The 17,828-nt window shown below is 43.5% G+C and overlaps 1 protein-coding gene across 5 annotated transcripts in view; it reads right to left on the bottom strand.

Annotated features, from left to right (window-relative positions):
* Nucleotides 1-17,828, bottom strand: part of LOC102742051 (transducin-like enhancer protein 1) — an 88,210-nt gene that overhangs the window by 45,355 nt on the left and 25,027 nt on the right. For 3 of the 5 annotated variants that reach the window (XM_081802881.1, XM_081802880.1, XM_081802879.1), the window contains exons 5-6: nucleotides 14,654-14,716; nucleotides 13,156-13,230 (exon numbers count right to left, since the gene is read on the bottom strand). In XM_081802881.1, the coding sequence (XP_081659007.1) occupies nucleotides 13,156-13,230; nucleotides 14,654-14,716 (138 nt within the window). Of the gene's footprint in view, nucleotides 1-13,125; nucleotides 13,231-14,653; nucleotides 14,717-17,828 lie in introns of all 5 variants that reach the window. The other 2 variants (XM_081802878.1, XM_081802877.1) reach the window with 1 other exon arrangement.

Consider the following 17,828-nt stretch of genomic DNA (forward strand, 5'->3'; position numbering starts at 1 on the left):
ATGCTGAGCTTGCAACTGCTGCTGCTGTTGGTGGTGGTGAGAGAGGAAGGGGAAGAGGAAGTGGGGGTGGAGAGAAGAGGAAGAGATGAGAGGATGGGGAAGAGGAGGTGAGGTGGGGAGGAGGAAGAGATGAGAGGATGGGGAAGAGGGAGAGAAAGAGGTGAGAGTGGAAGGAGAGGAAGAAGGGGAGGAGATGAGAGAGGAAGGGGAGGAGGAAGCGATGAGAGAAAGGGGAGGAGGTGAGAGTGGAAGGAGCAGAGGATGAGGGTGGAGGTAGCAACAACATCCAGGGGGAGAAGTACCCACAATGGAGGAAACACAACAGGAGGTTCAACAAACACATGACAGGAACAAAGAGACAAAGGGAGGAAAGGGGAAAAAATGTGATTAGCATTTTCAGTTCATCAAAAGCTTCCATCTATACAGTTATCTTTCCCCATCTTCCCAAAATATAATTCGAGATCTATCTACACTGCCTCTTTCTGGCATGAGTCATGCCCGCAGAGTATGGCTACTGATGAGCAGCCAGCCAGGCTAGCACTCCTGTGTTAGATCCACCTCTAAGCACCTCCGGGGATGAAGTCCAGTATGTCCCCAAATGCAAGACTCTTCCTGATTTCAGGAAGGTTAAAGCAGGGGAGGCACAAATGTGCACCCTACAAACCAGTACCTCTACTCTTCTCCACTAGTCACCAGTTACGAGTTGACTCTGTTTCTCCAATATTCTTGTGCTAACTTACCACGATGGTATGATGCGGTGTAACCAAAATACTACCTTAAATTAACAGAAGGCTGAAGAAAGATCTAGCGTCTCTTAGGCAAGCCCCTTCCCCTCACAGGTACCCCTGTGTCCTTATTTCACTGAGGCCTCACAGACCTAGGAGGAAGCACGGACACTCCCATTTCACAGAAGGAACCAAGGCAGAGGGCATCAAGGAATCTGCCGAGGTTCTCCCACTGGGGGGGGGGGGGGGTCCACGTAGAAATGACCCTCATGGCTGCACTCGGGTCACCATCCCACCACACACAGAGGGAGGCCCTGGGGGCCACGCTGTGATAGCTGGAAGAAACCGTAGCCTGAGACTGTGTTTATCGCTTCTCTTCTCCTGAGCCCCACACCCCAAACCCATCTCTTCCATGTCACAGAGGGAAACACTGAGACCCAGGGAGGCCGTGACAAGGAACCCCCAGTGTGGGACTCTCCCCACAGTGACCCACATCCCCACTCCCAAATGCCTTTGCCTCTATCCCTTAACCCATTCCAGAAGTTAGAAATCTGTTCACACTAAAAAGTACCGTTGCTTTCATATATTATATTGAAAAGCATGTTGTAGTAAATGAAAAAGTATCCAAGAAATGGCCCCTGAGCCATAAATCTGGCCACATTTCAGCTGTCCAACATAAAACTCGTTTTTGATGAGACAGTAAAAACGATTAAAGCTCAATTTCTAAGGTGTAATGTTAGAAAATTCTTAAGATTCTGATTTGTGCTCACTTTCCTGGGACTCAATTACTCGTTTATTTATTACCCCCTTGCGTGTACTGAATATATTAAATCTTACGCCAGATCTTCAGTAATTTCTACCCAGACCACTGATCTTTAATTGAATCCTAAACATGCTTCCCGCCCTCGAGAGAAAATAGCATCTTAAAGCCAGAAATCTGTGTCTACAGTCAGTTTACAGTAAATTTTCAACCACTCCTAGCACCTTCTAAAAAAAATCTTCAGGAGCCAACCTTCTCTTGAAATTCCCCTTCCCCTTCTTTCTAAGGGGGGAGCACAGGGCTAAGCAGAGGAAAAGTGGAAAGGGGGAGAAAGAGGTCAGAGAGGCCAGCATTAATAGTATTCTTGGCAAGTATTTATAAACTCCTCATTCACCATCTGAGATCATAATAACAATTTCTTTACACCTAAAATCACCTTCCTGTCATCCCAAAGACACTGATTCTTGCTCTGTCACCTTTTAAGAGCTTGGCAAGAGCAAGAAATAAAACTGGAGAGGCCGGGAGCGGCATCATGGTCCACTAGGCATGCTCATTAGCACTTAATTAGGAACTAGACACCTGCCATAAGAAATGTGCTCGGAGAAGGATGAGGAACAGGTCTGCCCTACCAGCAATTGCTATCATTACTTAGAGAAGAAGAGCTATGTCCGGCTTCTGGGGGGGAAATGCAATGATGCATACACAAGCAAGTGCAACGGGGTAATTAAGCACGGCGCGGATTACAAGATGAGAAGCCAAGCAGAGGGGAAGGGATTTAACTACTGGGTGGGGGACACCACCCTTTCACCCCTCCCTGCACACCCCGCTCTCCCAAAAGTCCAGAACAGAGTCACCAAGGGACTTTTCCAGGGGTGTGATTTTATGTCGCGGCAAAGGCATACTCAGGCAAATGCCTGGATACACGAGAAGGAAAGTAGAGCTTTTCTGCCAAATCCAAGTTGGTTTTTAGAAAGATGAACTAGAAAGCGTACTATGATATATTACTGAAAAGAGAAACTAGCTTATATAATAAAAGGGCTTCGCCACAGCTGCGAAGTAGACCACGTGATTAAACCCCACAGTTAGGCTGAGAACTATCAACAGGGATGTCTGGGGGTGCCTGGGTGGCTCAGTCGTTAAGCGTCTGCCTTTGGCTCAGGTCATGATCCTAGGGTCCTGGGATCAAGCCCTGAGTTGGGCTCCCTGCTCAGTGGGGAGCCTGCTTCTCCCTCTCCCTCTGCTACTCCCCATGTCTGTGCTCTCTCTCGCTGTCAAATAAATAAAATCTTGAAAAAAAACAAAAAACAAAAACAGGGACGTCCAACAGCTGTAACTGGCCCTGGGAAACTCCCACCTCTACCCAGCTCTGGTTTCCCAGGATCCTTGAAGAAAGCTCACTATCCGTTATTAGAGGCAACCAAGTTTCTCCATCCCTTGCTCGGCCCTTTTGAAAGCTGCTCCTGCTTCTTCTTTTTATTTTTATTGCTATATTTTATTTTTTTGAGAGAGAACATGGGGTGGGGGCAGAGGGAGAGGGAGGGAAAATCTTAAGCAGGCTCCATGCCCAGCACGGAGCCCCACTCAGGGTTCAATCTCACGACCCTGAGATCATGACCTGAGCCAAAATCAAGAGTCAGACGCTAACCAACTGAGCCACCCAGGTGCCCCAAGCTTTTTTTTTTTTTTTTAAAGCAAAATCCTACCAAACTGGAAAGAGTAGTAAGCACTAAGAGCACGGATCGCAAGGACTAAAGATGCTGTAGACCCAGGAACATGGATACTGCAGCCTCACGCTCTACTTCTCATCCTGACAGGCAGCGTGCCTACATACCCCCCGGCCACTGTCTGGCCTCAGCTCAGAACACTCCCAAGGCAGGAAGGGTGGGCATCGTGGATCCCATTTCACAGAGCAGAGACTGGCTTGCCGCGGGGCTCACAGCCAGAACAAGGAGAGCAAACCTTTTATTCCCTAGAACAGCCTTTCTCCTGTAACCCCAGCAGCCCAGCCATGTTCACCAGGAGTTAGCCTGAGCGTTCCCAAGCATAGGGAAGGGAGAGGGCGCTCTCCTTCTCCAGCGAAGACCTCACTGTCTTTCCCTTCCCAGGTAAGGGGAGGCTCCTGAGGGCGTAGAATACCACACATGCTGAGACACTCCACCTTTACCATGCAGCCCTAACGGAGGTGACAGATGGAAATTTGTTCTTAGATTCGTGCCTCATGAGTCCCACCTCTCTAATCCCCACTTCCCAATACTCCGCGCCCCTACATCCGAAAAAGGATGATCTCTTTAACTCTGGCTCTCTTCCAAGGAAGCATATAAAGAAGAATCAAGCCCAAACAGTGACAGCTTATATGGCTACTCTCAGAAGATGCTTAACAAATAGTGTCGTATCTGAGATACACACACACACACACACACGGGAATGAATAGAGGGCTCGTATCCACCAGAGTAAACAACTCCACACAGACAGCTCACCTGTTCCACGTGTGTCTGGAAGGACATTTTCTCTCAACAAGGCTTACCTGAGACAATCCGGGGCCTGGCACCTTCCCCAAAAGGGGGAAAAAAAAATGAATGCTATTTTAAAAATGTATTTTGGAACAAAAGAGGTACTGACATTGCTATACAGCCAGCAAAACCTCAAAAAAACCCAATGGCTCTACCAACTGGGGAATCTGCACACAATGGTCCTCCACAGACCCAAACCCGCACAGATCAATGGGGAAACTCAGATGTTTCTCAATGGGACAGCGAGGGTGGGAAAATCCCAACCTTCTACCTCCTCGTTACCTTCCACTAATTAGTAGACTTTTTTAAAGTGAATGCTTGCAGATTTATATTGCACAGGACTCACAGGCAAAACAGTTTGTAAAGCTATAGGAAAAGGCATTTTTGATGAGCAATGGTGGTTTTTAGCATTGCAGGTGGTTTCTCAGATGACCAGTGGTTCTCAAACAGCAATTTTGACACCCCCCCCTTTCTCCACCCTGGGGACATCTGGCAATGTCTAGGGACATTTATGGTTGTCACACCTGGGAGGATGGGGGGAAGGACTATGTATGGATGCTATTAAACATCCTACAATGCATAGACAGCCCCCCGTCACAGAGAATTAACAAGCCCCAAATGTCAATAGTGCTGAGGCTGAATGTTTTTAGCCGAGATCTAAGCTGGAATTCTGTCCCATTACATCAGAATTCATGTTTTTATACAGCAAGCAACCTGACAAACTGTTGCTTAAAAACTAAAAATGCTTTCCAACACTCAATTGTTCACTGTCCCTTCATCGCCATCAAGTACCTTGTCACAACTCAAAAGACAAGCATCTGCTTCCCAGAGTGGACTCCACTGACAATTTTAAAATAAAACAAACAACAACAAAAAGCTCACATTTCGTCAAACGACTTTAAAAAGCTACACTGGAAACGTCCACGTATCGGTGTTTTGCGCCTCCAAGGTGGTCGCAGAAAGGTTTCGCTGTTGACAGAAGGAGAGACATGCATTCGCTCTTACCCAAACAGTGTGGACAGGCTGGGAGTGAGACAAGGAAAACAAACACCAAACCCTGAGTTAATGATAATGAAAACCCACGACTAAAGTCACCTCATCCATGTCAAACAACAGCGCCGCATTCAGAATTTTAATTCGTGTTTTACCTAGTGCAGCCTGGGTCAATTATGTTACTATAATGAAATTGACTTTGCTGTTTACATTCAGAGCTTTAACGTAACGGCGTCATGGTTTCCACAGTTGTGTTTCTAAAACAGCTGTAGCACGTGCTTAACGCCACCGAGCTGCCTATACAACGGGAACGGACACCCAAAAGGAAAACGAAGGCCAACAGCCCCCTTAACCTCACCAGATGCTAAGCTCTTTATCACCGACCACAGAATCAACTTGAATTTCAGAAATCTACCCTGCTCTATAACCTTAGGGAAAACCATGTCACACAGATCACAAACTGAACCCAACCAGAACTGAAACCATGCCCCCAAAATAGCATCTCTCATGCCTTTAAAAGCATGCCAGTAAGTGACATTTATAGCACTTGGTATTTAAACACTTCTAAAGGGGGAAAAAAATGTGAAAAGTAGCATTTGTTCCCAGTTCTCTCCAAATCACTCTTCCTCGATTTCTGCTATTTCCCTGTTCTTTAAAACACTCCGCTCTTACCTGGGGAGACTGCAGAAGGAGCAAATTGGCATGCTACAGTAAACGAGCCGGGAAAGTGCGGAAGAGCCATGTGGGAGCAGAAACGTCAAGGACACTACTATAGGAGTTATCTGAAAACCTCCCATTATGTGAATGGCCTCTCTTGTGAAGAGTGGCAAGGGTGATAAACAGGCAGAAAGTGCTTACTGGGGCCAAGAATTCTCAAGCCACTTGAACATAGTTTAAAAAAACAAACAAACAACAACAACAACAACAATCCACTGAAAGGCCCCATCTCCATGCAAGAGCATACAGAAAATGACACCCAGAGACAAAACTGATGGCCTGTATGGAGGCAGGCACCAGGATGAAGGCCGATAACTCTACAAAAAGACCTGAACTCATCTTTACTCTTTCTGCATTGCAGCGAATCCACAAAGGCCAACTCCTCCTGCGTCATCACTGACGTCCTTGCTCGTCTCGCCTGCCCCGGATGACGGTGACAGCAGTGACAATGATCAGAGCGCTGGACTGAAAGGCCTGAATCAGATGAAGTTTTAAAAAGCCATGTTGATTTAGGCAGATCCACTTCTAAAGCCAAGGACGGTTTTGATGAAAAGATGCTCAACATCATTAGCCGGCAGGGAAACCTGCAAATCTAAACCACGAACATCACACCCACTGGAACGGCTAGGCTCAAAAAGATGGACGATAACAAGTGCTGGAGAAGATGCTGAGAAAGTGGAATTCTCATCCATTACTTTGGAAAACAGTCTAGCAGCTGCTCAAAGTGTTAAACAGAGTTATCACCCGACCCTGCAAGGACACTCGTAGGTTCAGTCGAGAGAAAAGAAAACAGGTCCACACCACATATACACAACGTTCACTGCAGCATTATTCATAAACAGCCAAAAGGTTTGGAAACAACCTCAATGTCCATCAGCGGTGACTGGATTAATAAAGGTGGTGTATTAATACAATGCAATATTATTCATCAATAAGGACTGAAGTACATGCGACATGAACAAACCTTGAGAACTCTATGCGAAGTGAAAGAACCTCACCACAAAAGGCCACATGTTAGCGGATTCCTTTTACACAAAATTCCTTTTACACAAAATGAACAGGCAAACCCACAGAGACAGAAAGATCGGTGGTTGCAGGGACTGGGGGGCACTGGGAGGCAAGGGGGGTGACTGCTAATGGATATGGGGTTTCTTTTTGGAGTGAAAAAAATGTTCTAGAATGTGTGGTGATGGTTGCACAAGTTTGTGAATATACCAAAACCCCCTGATTCATATGCTTTGGGAGGGCGAATTTTATGGTATGTAAATTATGCATCAATTTAAAAAAATGCATAGGTCTAACTCTTAAAATGGGGTGCTCTACTTTCTACTCTGAAAAGAGACAAAATAGGATAATGTCTCCTTCCAAGGAACGAAGTACAAATCATATAAATATATGCGGGGAAATTAAAAAGTGAACAATGCCTCAACAAGTTTTCTAGCAACTAAAAAACCACGCTGACTATTCAGAAGAACCCAGACATTGAAGCCAAGCCCTGCAGAGATACCTACCTGTACTCTCAGTAAAAAATTTAACTTGAACCCAAGGAGGAGGAGGATACACACCAGACTTTGCAATATTGCTCCTTCTCCTTGGAAAATTAATAGAAGGGCTGGACTACTGGAATTTAGGAGGAGGGTAGATCACTAAATATAAGTTAGTAGAGCCAGAATATGGATGCTAATTGTAGCCCTGTCATTTTCTGCTCTTGGTAGCAGGCAAGGCATTATTCTCCGAGGGCGAATTTGTTTTATAAAGAAACTTACAGCTGGGTTATTGATGGGCTTTCCAGGGATTAACTGCATAGTCATAAGAATAAGAGGCTAACCTCATCCTCTTAAACTTCACACACTACAATCCAATAGATAGCTGACAGCTACAGCCTGAGGAGAAAAATAATCCAACATTTTGCTAATCTTTAAACCAATCATCTCATGCAACAATGGGGAGCCTTTAGGTCTACAACTCAATCTCTTAAGGACAGGAAGCCTCCTTCTACAGACAAATCAGGTGTTTGTACTCACAGCCATCCCCTACACAAACATAGACACCACAAAAGCCCCGAGACCTCTTTTATTTTATACTAAGTTGTTTTAAAGTATACAGAATTTTAAGTTCACCTATGAAGCAGGGATATAAACATCTGACCAATAACTGGAGGCCCAAAGGCCTTGACAGAAGTTCTTCTGTTCACAGGAAATTAAGTCAGACTCGGTCCGACCAAATGAGAACGGAAAAACAAGGTGGCCAACACTAACCCAAATGTTTTGAGTTCCTGATGTTCACAGGCATTGCTATGAGCAACTGCTCAAATTTTCTTACATCCAACAGTCAGCACTGGGACAGCTGTCAAAAATCAGGCATTCTGTGGTATGGGAAGGACAATCCCCACTGGTCATCTGGCTATCTCTTCTCTCTCTTCTTCCAATTCCATCACAATGATCTGTGCAACCCCTCAGGGCCAGCAAAGGCCTTGTTCCCCTTTCTCCTAAGTAAGGACGCCAACGATGTCTTATCCTCACTTCTGCTTCTCAATTTTCTCTCCACCTGCTCCCAAAACTTAACTTTCCCCCCTCTGTTTTGAACCTTACGTCTGTTGATCAAGTTAAATAGCCAAGGCTTCTTCACTGCTACATCCTAAGTAAAAGCCATTCGCGCATGACAACTGAGTGGCAGGAGCAGAGCATCTGGATGGGTCTAATCTCAAACACTGACATCCATGTAACCACTAGAAAAGACTAAAGGGGAAGTGACCCGCTGCTCGGAGCCACCACCCCTCACACGAAACTTGGCCAACTGGACCCACAGATCTGCCTCAGGCACTTAGAGAAACAAGGTAGACAGAACCACAGTTCAAGGAGTCAGGACCATGCTGGGTAAAGGCTGCCAGCCAAGGTCCTATCCCCACAAAAGCCATGCAGGGTAGATGGTATTATCCATCTGCAGATGGGGACACTCAAGGAGGTTAACTGGTTGTATGGGGTCGCAAAGCTACCAAGTGTCCTACTCAAGTCCATCTGACCCTAGACCCATGCTTTACCTTTGTGCAAGGTAAAACACAAGGCAAACGCTCTTAGAAAGACGAGCACATGGGGCTCCTGGGTGGCTCAGTTGTTAAGCGTCTGCCTTCGGCTCAGGTCATGACCCCAGGGTCCTGGGATCGAGCCCCACATCGGGCTCCCTGCTAGGCAGGAGGCCTGCTTCTCCCTCTCCCACTTCCCCTGCTTGTGTTCCCTCTCTCGTTGTGTCTCTCTCTGTCAAACAAATAAATAAAATCTTTATTAAAAAAAAAGAAAAAGAAAGAAAGATGAGCACAAAGCACCATGAAGCTGGGCAGCCAGTACTTGGATGCAAGTGGACATCCAATTATGCAATTTTTCTTTTTAAATTACACTCAGCCAATCATATTTTACCTTTTAAGCAAAAAGCAACCACCTTTCTTTGGGGGTGGAGAAACACTGGCTGAGAAAAAGTACAAGGGAACTTCCTGAGGTGAAGGAGAGAATCGGCACCCCAAAAGTAGTGTGGGTTACAGGGTGTGTGCTCATGCCAAAGTGATCATCCTATATATTTAAGATTGGTGCAATTCACAACATGGAAATTATACCTCAATTCTAAAAAAAAAAAAAAAAAAAGCCTGTGTGTACAAATACATATGTATCTATATCTATATGATCTGTATTAACTACATGTGATATAAACCCACTAAAACAAGGGCGCCTGGGTGGCTCAGTTGGTTAAGCGACTGCCTTCGGCTCAGGTCATGATCCTGGAGTCCTGGGATCGAGTCCCACATCGGGCTCCCTGCTCAGCGAGGAGCCTGCTTCTCCCTCTGACCCTCCCCCCTCTCATGTACTCTCTATCTCATTCTCTCTCTCAAATAAATAAATAAAATCTTAAAAAAAAAAAAAAAAACCATTTAAAAAAAAAACCCACTAAAACATAACACTAATTATCTGGAAGCCCAATCTCAACTAAAATCAATTATTATCATAGCAAGTAGAAGAAAGTTCTTAGTTCCAAGCTCCCTCAAATAATACAGGGGAAAGTGATCTCGAAGAGTCCTTCAATCATTTTCCCTTTGTGGAATGGAAGATATCGACCATTCCACAAAGTGTTGTCATCTATTTTGTTTTGAGCATTTTTAATAGAATTCCAAATTGGGGGAAAAAAAAATCTTTGAGGAATTCTGCTTACATCACGGAGGCAGTACTGATGTAAGGAATAAATTTAAAAAAATAAAAAATTAAGGTCTCCAGTAAGTTCCCTTCCCACACAAACCTGTTTTCTAAAGCACAAGTGAGCTGTGTGTCACACCAAATAAACCCTATACCTATTAAGATTTCTGCATTATTACTCTTTGTATTGCTACAAGAACATAACACATTTAATAGCAAAAAAGTTAATAAAAAGCAAAATTCAAAAAGTAGGGTTGCAGTTATTATTCTGCCAATTATCAAATCTGCTATCCATCCCAACTGTTTAAAAGAAGTACCCCACGAAAAGTAACTATTTCAACAGTTTCTCCAAATATCAAGTATCTAAGAAGCTTATCTTTCTGAAATACCAGTAATCTATATAAGTTGAAGGCAGGTGGTGTCTGGAATGGAAAAGGTTTAAAATTCAGTATTTTCTGTCAGGTAGGAGAACTAAGTTTCCCATGCTGTTGAGAAATGGGCATCATTAGTTCACTCAACACAGACAGAAAAAAATAGAACCTCCCTTCCTCCTCTAAGACCAATCCACAGTCCCAGGACACAAGCTGAGCCCACCTTAGCAGCGCTGGCGTCCTTGAGAAGATTTCACGTTTTCCAGGTCTGCTAAAGAGAAACGTCTTTAGCCCTGCCAAGCAAGCAATAAGCCCCTTGACTGTACCTTAAAGGGAAGGAGAATGTTTCGGCTCCTTTGCATTTTAAAGGCTACTCTTTCATGATCTTTCACACTTGTAATAGATGTCTAAACCGTTAAATTACTATTTCTTTTCTTAGCCTCAAAGTCGATGCAGACGAAGAGCGTGGCCTCTCCTATTGTTCTTCGTCCTGAGCCGGCCCCTGAGTGATACTGACAGCGGCTATCAAGCGGGGGCTGCATTTACTCTGCACAGCTGCTGCCTGTAGGAACAGACAGCCTGCCGGAGCCTCCTCCCCTCTGGGGAGACAGGTTGACACACTGCATGTTCAATGAAGGGGTGCAAAGGTCCACTGAATTGTCAACTCAATTTTATGCTACTTCAATTTTCCAGGACGTGCACAATTCCTTTCGAGCAAAAATCAAGCATATGCCAGAGCATGAAACTTACAGTGCAGGGTAATTATTGATCACTACAAACTTTCAAAGAGCCTTCTGACATAAATTAATAGACTGAGCCAAAAATTTACAATTAGGAAAACCGCACATGCTAGTAGGCTGAAGACATGCAATTGGCGTTAAGTCTTGTGCTCGGGGCCCAATTCCCTGATTTGGGTTATTGTTGCTAGCTATCAGAGCTAATCTGCCTTTATAATCTCAACAACATGTTTCCTGGATGAAAGCCATTCATAAAATTAGCGATTCATCTGCCCTTCTCAAGCGACCTGCCATTTTCATCTTCTGATTCAGTTCAAAAGGAGTCTTACCTATAAACATCTGGTTAATACAATTTCCTCCTTTCTAATGTGTGGGACTGGACAGGGCCTTGGAGAATTTACGAGCACGAGGTTCACCATCGAGAAAGGATATGTAAAAATCTAGAGACTATCAGAAAACAAACATGTTCCACAAAGTGTAACTGGGTACTTGAAAACTGCTTTGCATATGTTTCTCTTTAATCAAAACAGGCTTTTCCATCCTCATTCATTTGGGTTAAAAAATTTCTGTGCTTGAGCTACAAGTACAATTTGCTATTAGTCTTTGCTAATCAAACACGGTACATGCAAAAGTACCAGTGAATATTTGATTTGATCTCTGAAATAAAGCAATTCATTACACAAGAAAAGGGTACAGAAAGCAGCCGACAAATGCAGATGTAATTGTGTTTTTTGTTGAATGTGATTAGAGAGCCCACTAAGTAACAGTCAAAAATGTGATCTAAGGGTGGAAGGGGGAGAAAGGCAGAGCCTGGGTCTGGGGGGAAGAGGAGGAGGGGAGAATTGTTTATGCAGAGCTAAGCTGTCAAGTGTAATAAAGCAGCTTGAATAAAATTTAAGCTGAAAATCCACTGAAGCTCCCCATTTCAGGGAGGAAAAAGCTATTAAAAGGAAATGAAGGTCACCCTCCCACTTTATTTCACCTAATTGACTGCCAATAGCTTACCACAGGCAACCCGACTGCAGATCGGCAATTGAGAAACTGATGAAAGGAGAGTTTTCAAGCTGAGGCTCATTCTTTAATCCTCCTCGGCTCTTATGTTTTTTCTCCATCTCCAGTTGGGATGTAATTTTAAACCCTGATGGATTAACTGGTTCCATTGTCTGTGGCCGTCATTGGACTATGGCACTCTTAATCCATACAGCAGCATGTCTAATTATCATTACAAAGTGTCTGAGGGAACTATAAAGACCAGCAGGGCATCTTCTCACAAGCAATTAACATAAATTGATAAATGAGTGATTTGAATCCGCTCAAGGCACTCACATATGAATAAAATCAGAAAGGATGGTCCCTTGTTTCAGCTACTTCTTTGGCTTAGTCTGGAAGGGCAGAAAACATGAGAACGGTCCCGGGGTCCCCAGGCCTGCAGTGGCGAGGGCAAACTCAGGGGGATGTGGTGGGGGGATGGGTGGGGGACGAGATGGAACACTGGGCTCATTAATGCAGAGCAAATGACCTGTGATTGACAACCAGTCGTCAGCGTGGAGCACTAACTGAACTCAAGGCAGGAGAGCAGAAACCTGGTGAAAGGCTAGAGAGCACTGGGGCAGACAATTATCACTTCTTCAACGGCAAGAGAGCGCTCTTTCCATTGGGGTGCCACTTAAAAATTCATGCAAGAGGCACAAGGAAGAGAAAGAGCAAACAGTTCTCTTGGGTCTAACACCCCAGAAAGCAAAAGGCAAAAGCAAAGATGGCTAAAGGAAAGGATCATGCTGAGACATGTCTTGACCTCCCTGCGATCCAAAGTTGTAATAAGCCCGAAGTAAGGAAAGTATTTAAAACTCTAACCTGGAGCTTTTTACTTGACTAAGAGAGCAAGGGTGGTTTAAGTGTCAGGGTATGAACTGTATCTATTTTCCCACTGAATAGTAGATCTATTTTTCTTCCCCTCCTAAAAATGTTTCTATCACTTTCCTTATGCTCATCTGTCTTCCTCTACACACCTTGCATACCTGAGCCCTCCTCCCCCACCCTTACCGACAAGCCAACGTTAAGCCTACAGGACATTATATATACAGATAGATTAAGCCATCAAATTAATAAGAAATGAAAGCTGGTTATACACACTGTAGGAGGTAGACCTGGTAGGCCACGTACCCCGATGATGGCATTCAACTCTGCCATGGTCACCTGCTTGGCACGCTCGACAGCCTGGGCCACCTGTTGTTGATGCTTTGAAAATAAGGAGAAGAAAAAGTGTTAGCAAGGCAGCCAAAGAATTTCACTGTACCTTCCAAAAACAACAACAACAACAAAAATATAAAAGCATATGCAATGCAGATTCAAGCAGAATATGGGGATTTAAATGGGAAGTTTCTCAAGCACAGATTATTTCACAGAACACATGTACAGCAGGAAAAGGAAAACAGACAGGGCTTCCCTTATTTCTAACCAACACTAGTTCCCACTTAACTTCTGATGGGAATTTTGGGGTTGGAATGATAGAAAAGTCAAAGAAGACGTCAAAACTGGTAACTGGAAGCCTTAGAAAATCACTGGTATTGGGGATTTGGAAGATGACCCAGGTTTGCAAAAGGGGTTTGCTGTTAAGTTTGAGCAGGTAAAGTTGACAGCCAGTTTAAAACCCCCATTTCTATACTTAAAACTTAAACATTCAATCTTTGATTACTTCTCTGGTCAACAAATCTTAACCCGCCAGTAGTTTTTGGGGATTCCGCTCCTTCTTTAGCCTTAAGATTTTTTATCTTCCTGAGGGGAAAAGGAAGGATTCCCCCCCCCCGCCCAACTCTTAGTTCACAGGCTGGAAACACTCTGCATGTCTCCCAACTCCACTCACAAATAAAAACAAAGTCACATCTTTGCTTTGGGAGGCATGAGACTGTAGCAGAAACCAGTATTACTAAAGTCTAACAACACCATTCCAAAGGCCAACACATCTAAACTGTATCAATGAATAGACGTTACACTGGAAAAGGCAGAGAGGAGACCTGCTATCCACTCTGGAGCAGCAGATTCCAACAGGAACAGACACCCAGTATTCTAGCTGTGGGTCCCAGTAAGCTTTTCACTGTCTCAAGATACATGCATCCTGTACACACTGAACACACAGTTTATCATTTACTAGCTTGTATCCAAAAGTAAAATTGAAGGCAAAACTAAACTATATTGGTTTTGAGTCCATTTCACAGATTACTCATATAAAGAGCTTTTCCCACGCAGACCTGACTTGATGTACAGGGACAAATGAAACACCTGCTTCCATGGTCAAGTCAACCCTGATGGAACCATTTTTAAAATACAGTACAGGAAAAGCTCTCTAGAAGGACACTAGAATCATCAGTAGCTTCCCAAGCTAATACTACTCCTCAAAGAAAAGCAAAGCTTTACGTTGAATCATTTTGCAGTCTTCCATGGGAAAAAAAAAAAAAATTAATCTGAGGTTGAGCTATCCACACTACGTTTACAGTGTGCCCTCAGCTCTGTTAGATGGGATAGCAGGGGGTTCACTCACTTCAGCTGTAGCAGATGTTCTTCACACTTGTTCCTTGTGATAAAATTAACATCTTAAAACTAGCTAATTTGCAAACAGAGAAGCAACATAATTGCACTTTAACAGCTGAACAGTTTTACTTACTTCCTGAGACAGAAATGGGATGACTTGTGCACAAATTGTATTCAATCTCTTGGCGATTTCAGTCTATAAAGACAAAGCCATATAAATGTTTAGTATACTTCATAATCAGTTCAGAAAGATAAAACATCATACCCAACACTTTAGCCCTCCACTACCTCACTCTTGAGGGCATAAAATTGCTTTCCCAAGCTATGTTGCTAATATTTATCTTGAGATAAACAGTAGATATTAATCCCACCTGCAAAGTAAGACATAATCGCATGCTTTATTGGTCACTTAAAAGAAAGATAATGGGCAGTTTAATTGAGTCAGAAAATTTACATGGTTTAAGGCTATATGATCCTTTAACCTGGTGAGTGCAAACCCCCTCGTATGCTTCTTCAATTATGGTGTACTACCGCATTTTTATGTCGTTATAGCAAGTTCATTCCAACTGGTGTCAGAAGCCAGTGGGGCAGGGGCACCAACAAACTCGGTCTAGCCTTCAAGATAAGGTCAAAAGTGAGAGAGCAGAAGAAAGGAGCTCATGGGACCACCTTTCTGCTTGTCCCAACTCTTACACAACTCAAATGGGACTTTAACATTAGTAGCCTTCACTGAGTCTCACTATTTCAACAGGCCAAGAAAACACTGCTGAAACAGAACCCATGTCCAGCATGAGGGTCAAATCGAGATGTGCTGGGTTATCTGTCGAGTTTCACCACAATGCGGCATCAAATGCAAGCACCTTGCTGATAGAGTCCCATGGGTCAGCAGAAGGTCACAAATTATGTCCTGAGTCTGTGGCCCAGGCTTTTGTAAAGAAAGTAGGAGAGGTCCCTGCTCAGTTCCAAATCCACAGCATTCCCTCTGCTGCAAGGGACAAACTGGCCAAGGGAGGCAACAAAGAGTGCTCTGCTTCCAGCCTAGGGTAGAATCCACCTGCCCACCCGGCCTCCAATCTCCTCCTGCAATGCAAAGCAGCTCTGCTTTCCTCTAACTCTGAAGAACCAGTTCTGCTTAAAAAAAAAAAGTCATCTGAAGAGTCCTAGCCTTGACCTTATTTATTTCATCATTTTCTGTCAATGCTTACTAATGCCACCTCTATTACTGAATTAGGCAATGAAAAGGAACATGAGGAGAAGAAAATTATGAAGCGTACAGACCATGCCCTTGAGAAACAGAGAATAGAATAAGTAAGATGAAGTAGAAAACTCAGAAACTGTATAATCAAGTACATTAAAAAGAGCTGCCTTCGTCTTCCAAGACAATCCTAGTTAACTGAGCAACAAGGCAACAAGGCCTCTGGTTTGAAGGGATGGGATTTAGGCCAAACCAACTCAATTCTCCCTGACCACCAATGAGATAGGGTTTCAGATCTCACCTTGGAAGAAAGGGGGAAATGACTGGTACAGAGAGCAAAACCATGACCTTGCTTTACCCAGCGGAGCAACAGATCTATGCAAAAAAGGTGCAGCTGTACCAGGTGCGAAAAGAGAACTGTGTCAGCCCCACCCAGCTCATTTGATCAAAGCCACACACTCAAGCTAACTCAAGGTCATGGCTCTCCTCGAAAGTATGGGCAGGCTTCCCCTTACTTGGCACAGGAATATATATTTGAGTACACGTATAGGAGTAGGGATGTCCTTTGTGGACTTGTAGGTCCTTATTCCTTACTCCCTACCTACCGTACATTCTAATACCATTCTGTACTTTCCCCTTCTCCAAAATTCACATTTAAGGTCCACTTTTAAAGAGGATATATGGTCACTTTGAGCATACACAGGCACACAACGAGATATATACACAGAAATATAAAAGAAAGTCAAAAGAAACTTAAGTCTGTCATCCAGGGATAACCACGAGTAAGATTTTGGTGATTCTGGAAAGGATCATTCCACACTCTCAATGCATACATGCGTACAAGCCCAGAGTAGAAAGATATATTTCCTACACCAAGGGGTCCCATTATATACATGGCTTTTCTATACTATGTTATTTCCACCCAAAACTGTATTATGGATACCCTCCCACTCAATAAATACAAAGGTGAATAAGAACATCATTCCACTATACAAGCATAGTGGTGGTTAAGCACTCCTGATATCAGTGGATATTTATGCTTCATCTAATTTTCCACAATTACAAACTCTGTGTCGAATAGCCCTCTACATAGATCTCTAAAAGGAATCGCTAGAAGTGAAACTGGTAGGTCAAAGGGTATAAGGGTATACATGTTTTACCCTGTAATGCATGCTGATAAACTGCCCAGCAGAGAAGGTTACCAATTTACAGTATCACCCATCTATGAGGGGGCTTGCTCTCCTACCCAATGTCAATACGGGGTTTTGTTGATCTTTTTTTTTTTAATCTCTATCCACCTAATAGATTAAAACAATGATCTCACTTTTATTTGCATTACTTAGATTCTTCCTGAAGCTAACTAAACATCTTTCCACATATTTACTGGTCCACTATTTTCCCTTCCTTTATTTTTCCCTTGGTATTTATTCACTGTCTTTTTGTCACAGTTCTTTCCATATGACAAATATCAACACTTTCCATAGCTTTTCCAGCTTGCCACTTGTCTTTCGACCTTGCTTACTATGGATTTATTGCCAGGAGTAACTTTAAATTTTTATGTGGTCATTTGCTAAAGAATATTTTTCCTATGTTCCTGGCTTTCGGGTCAGGGTTAGAACACCCCAAAATCATAAACGCCATTCTTAATTCTCTTCCTAGTGCTGCTAATGGAATTTATTTTGGTTTAAGAAGAAAAGATGATCTCTTTAATTAGTAATAATAATGATATGTGTTATTACATAGGATGGCTTCAAGGTAGAACTGAACTTAACTGTCAGGGTCGGTTAAGACCCTGAATGGAATGAACTCATAAACCTTTAATAATATCAAAGTTCCTAAAAACAAAATAAAAGAAGTACAGATTAAAGCATAGGCAATATAAATCAGGTGAGAGTAAGTAAGAATGAAACAGAAGAAGAAGGTTAAAGATCAAAGCTCAGACCGATGAAGAGACATCAAAAGCCATACCATCTGTCCTGGGAATTCTCAATAAATGGTCTGGAGAAAGAATGGAAATAAGAGCAACATAGGAGGCTGTTATCCCAGCTGTCTCCCCCGCCCTCTGCCAGGTCTCTAAGCCCTCATCCTAAACTAGCCTCCAACAAGTGACCCT

Source organism: Leptonychotes weddellii, chromosome 14 (genome assembly GCF_054177405.1).
Source record: "Leptonychotes weddellii isolate Sample4059 chromosome 14, ASM5417740v2, whole genome shotgun sequence".
Lineage (NCBI taxonomy): Eukaryota > Metazoa > Chordata > Mammalia > Carnivora > Phocidae > Leptonychotes > Leptonychotes weddellii.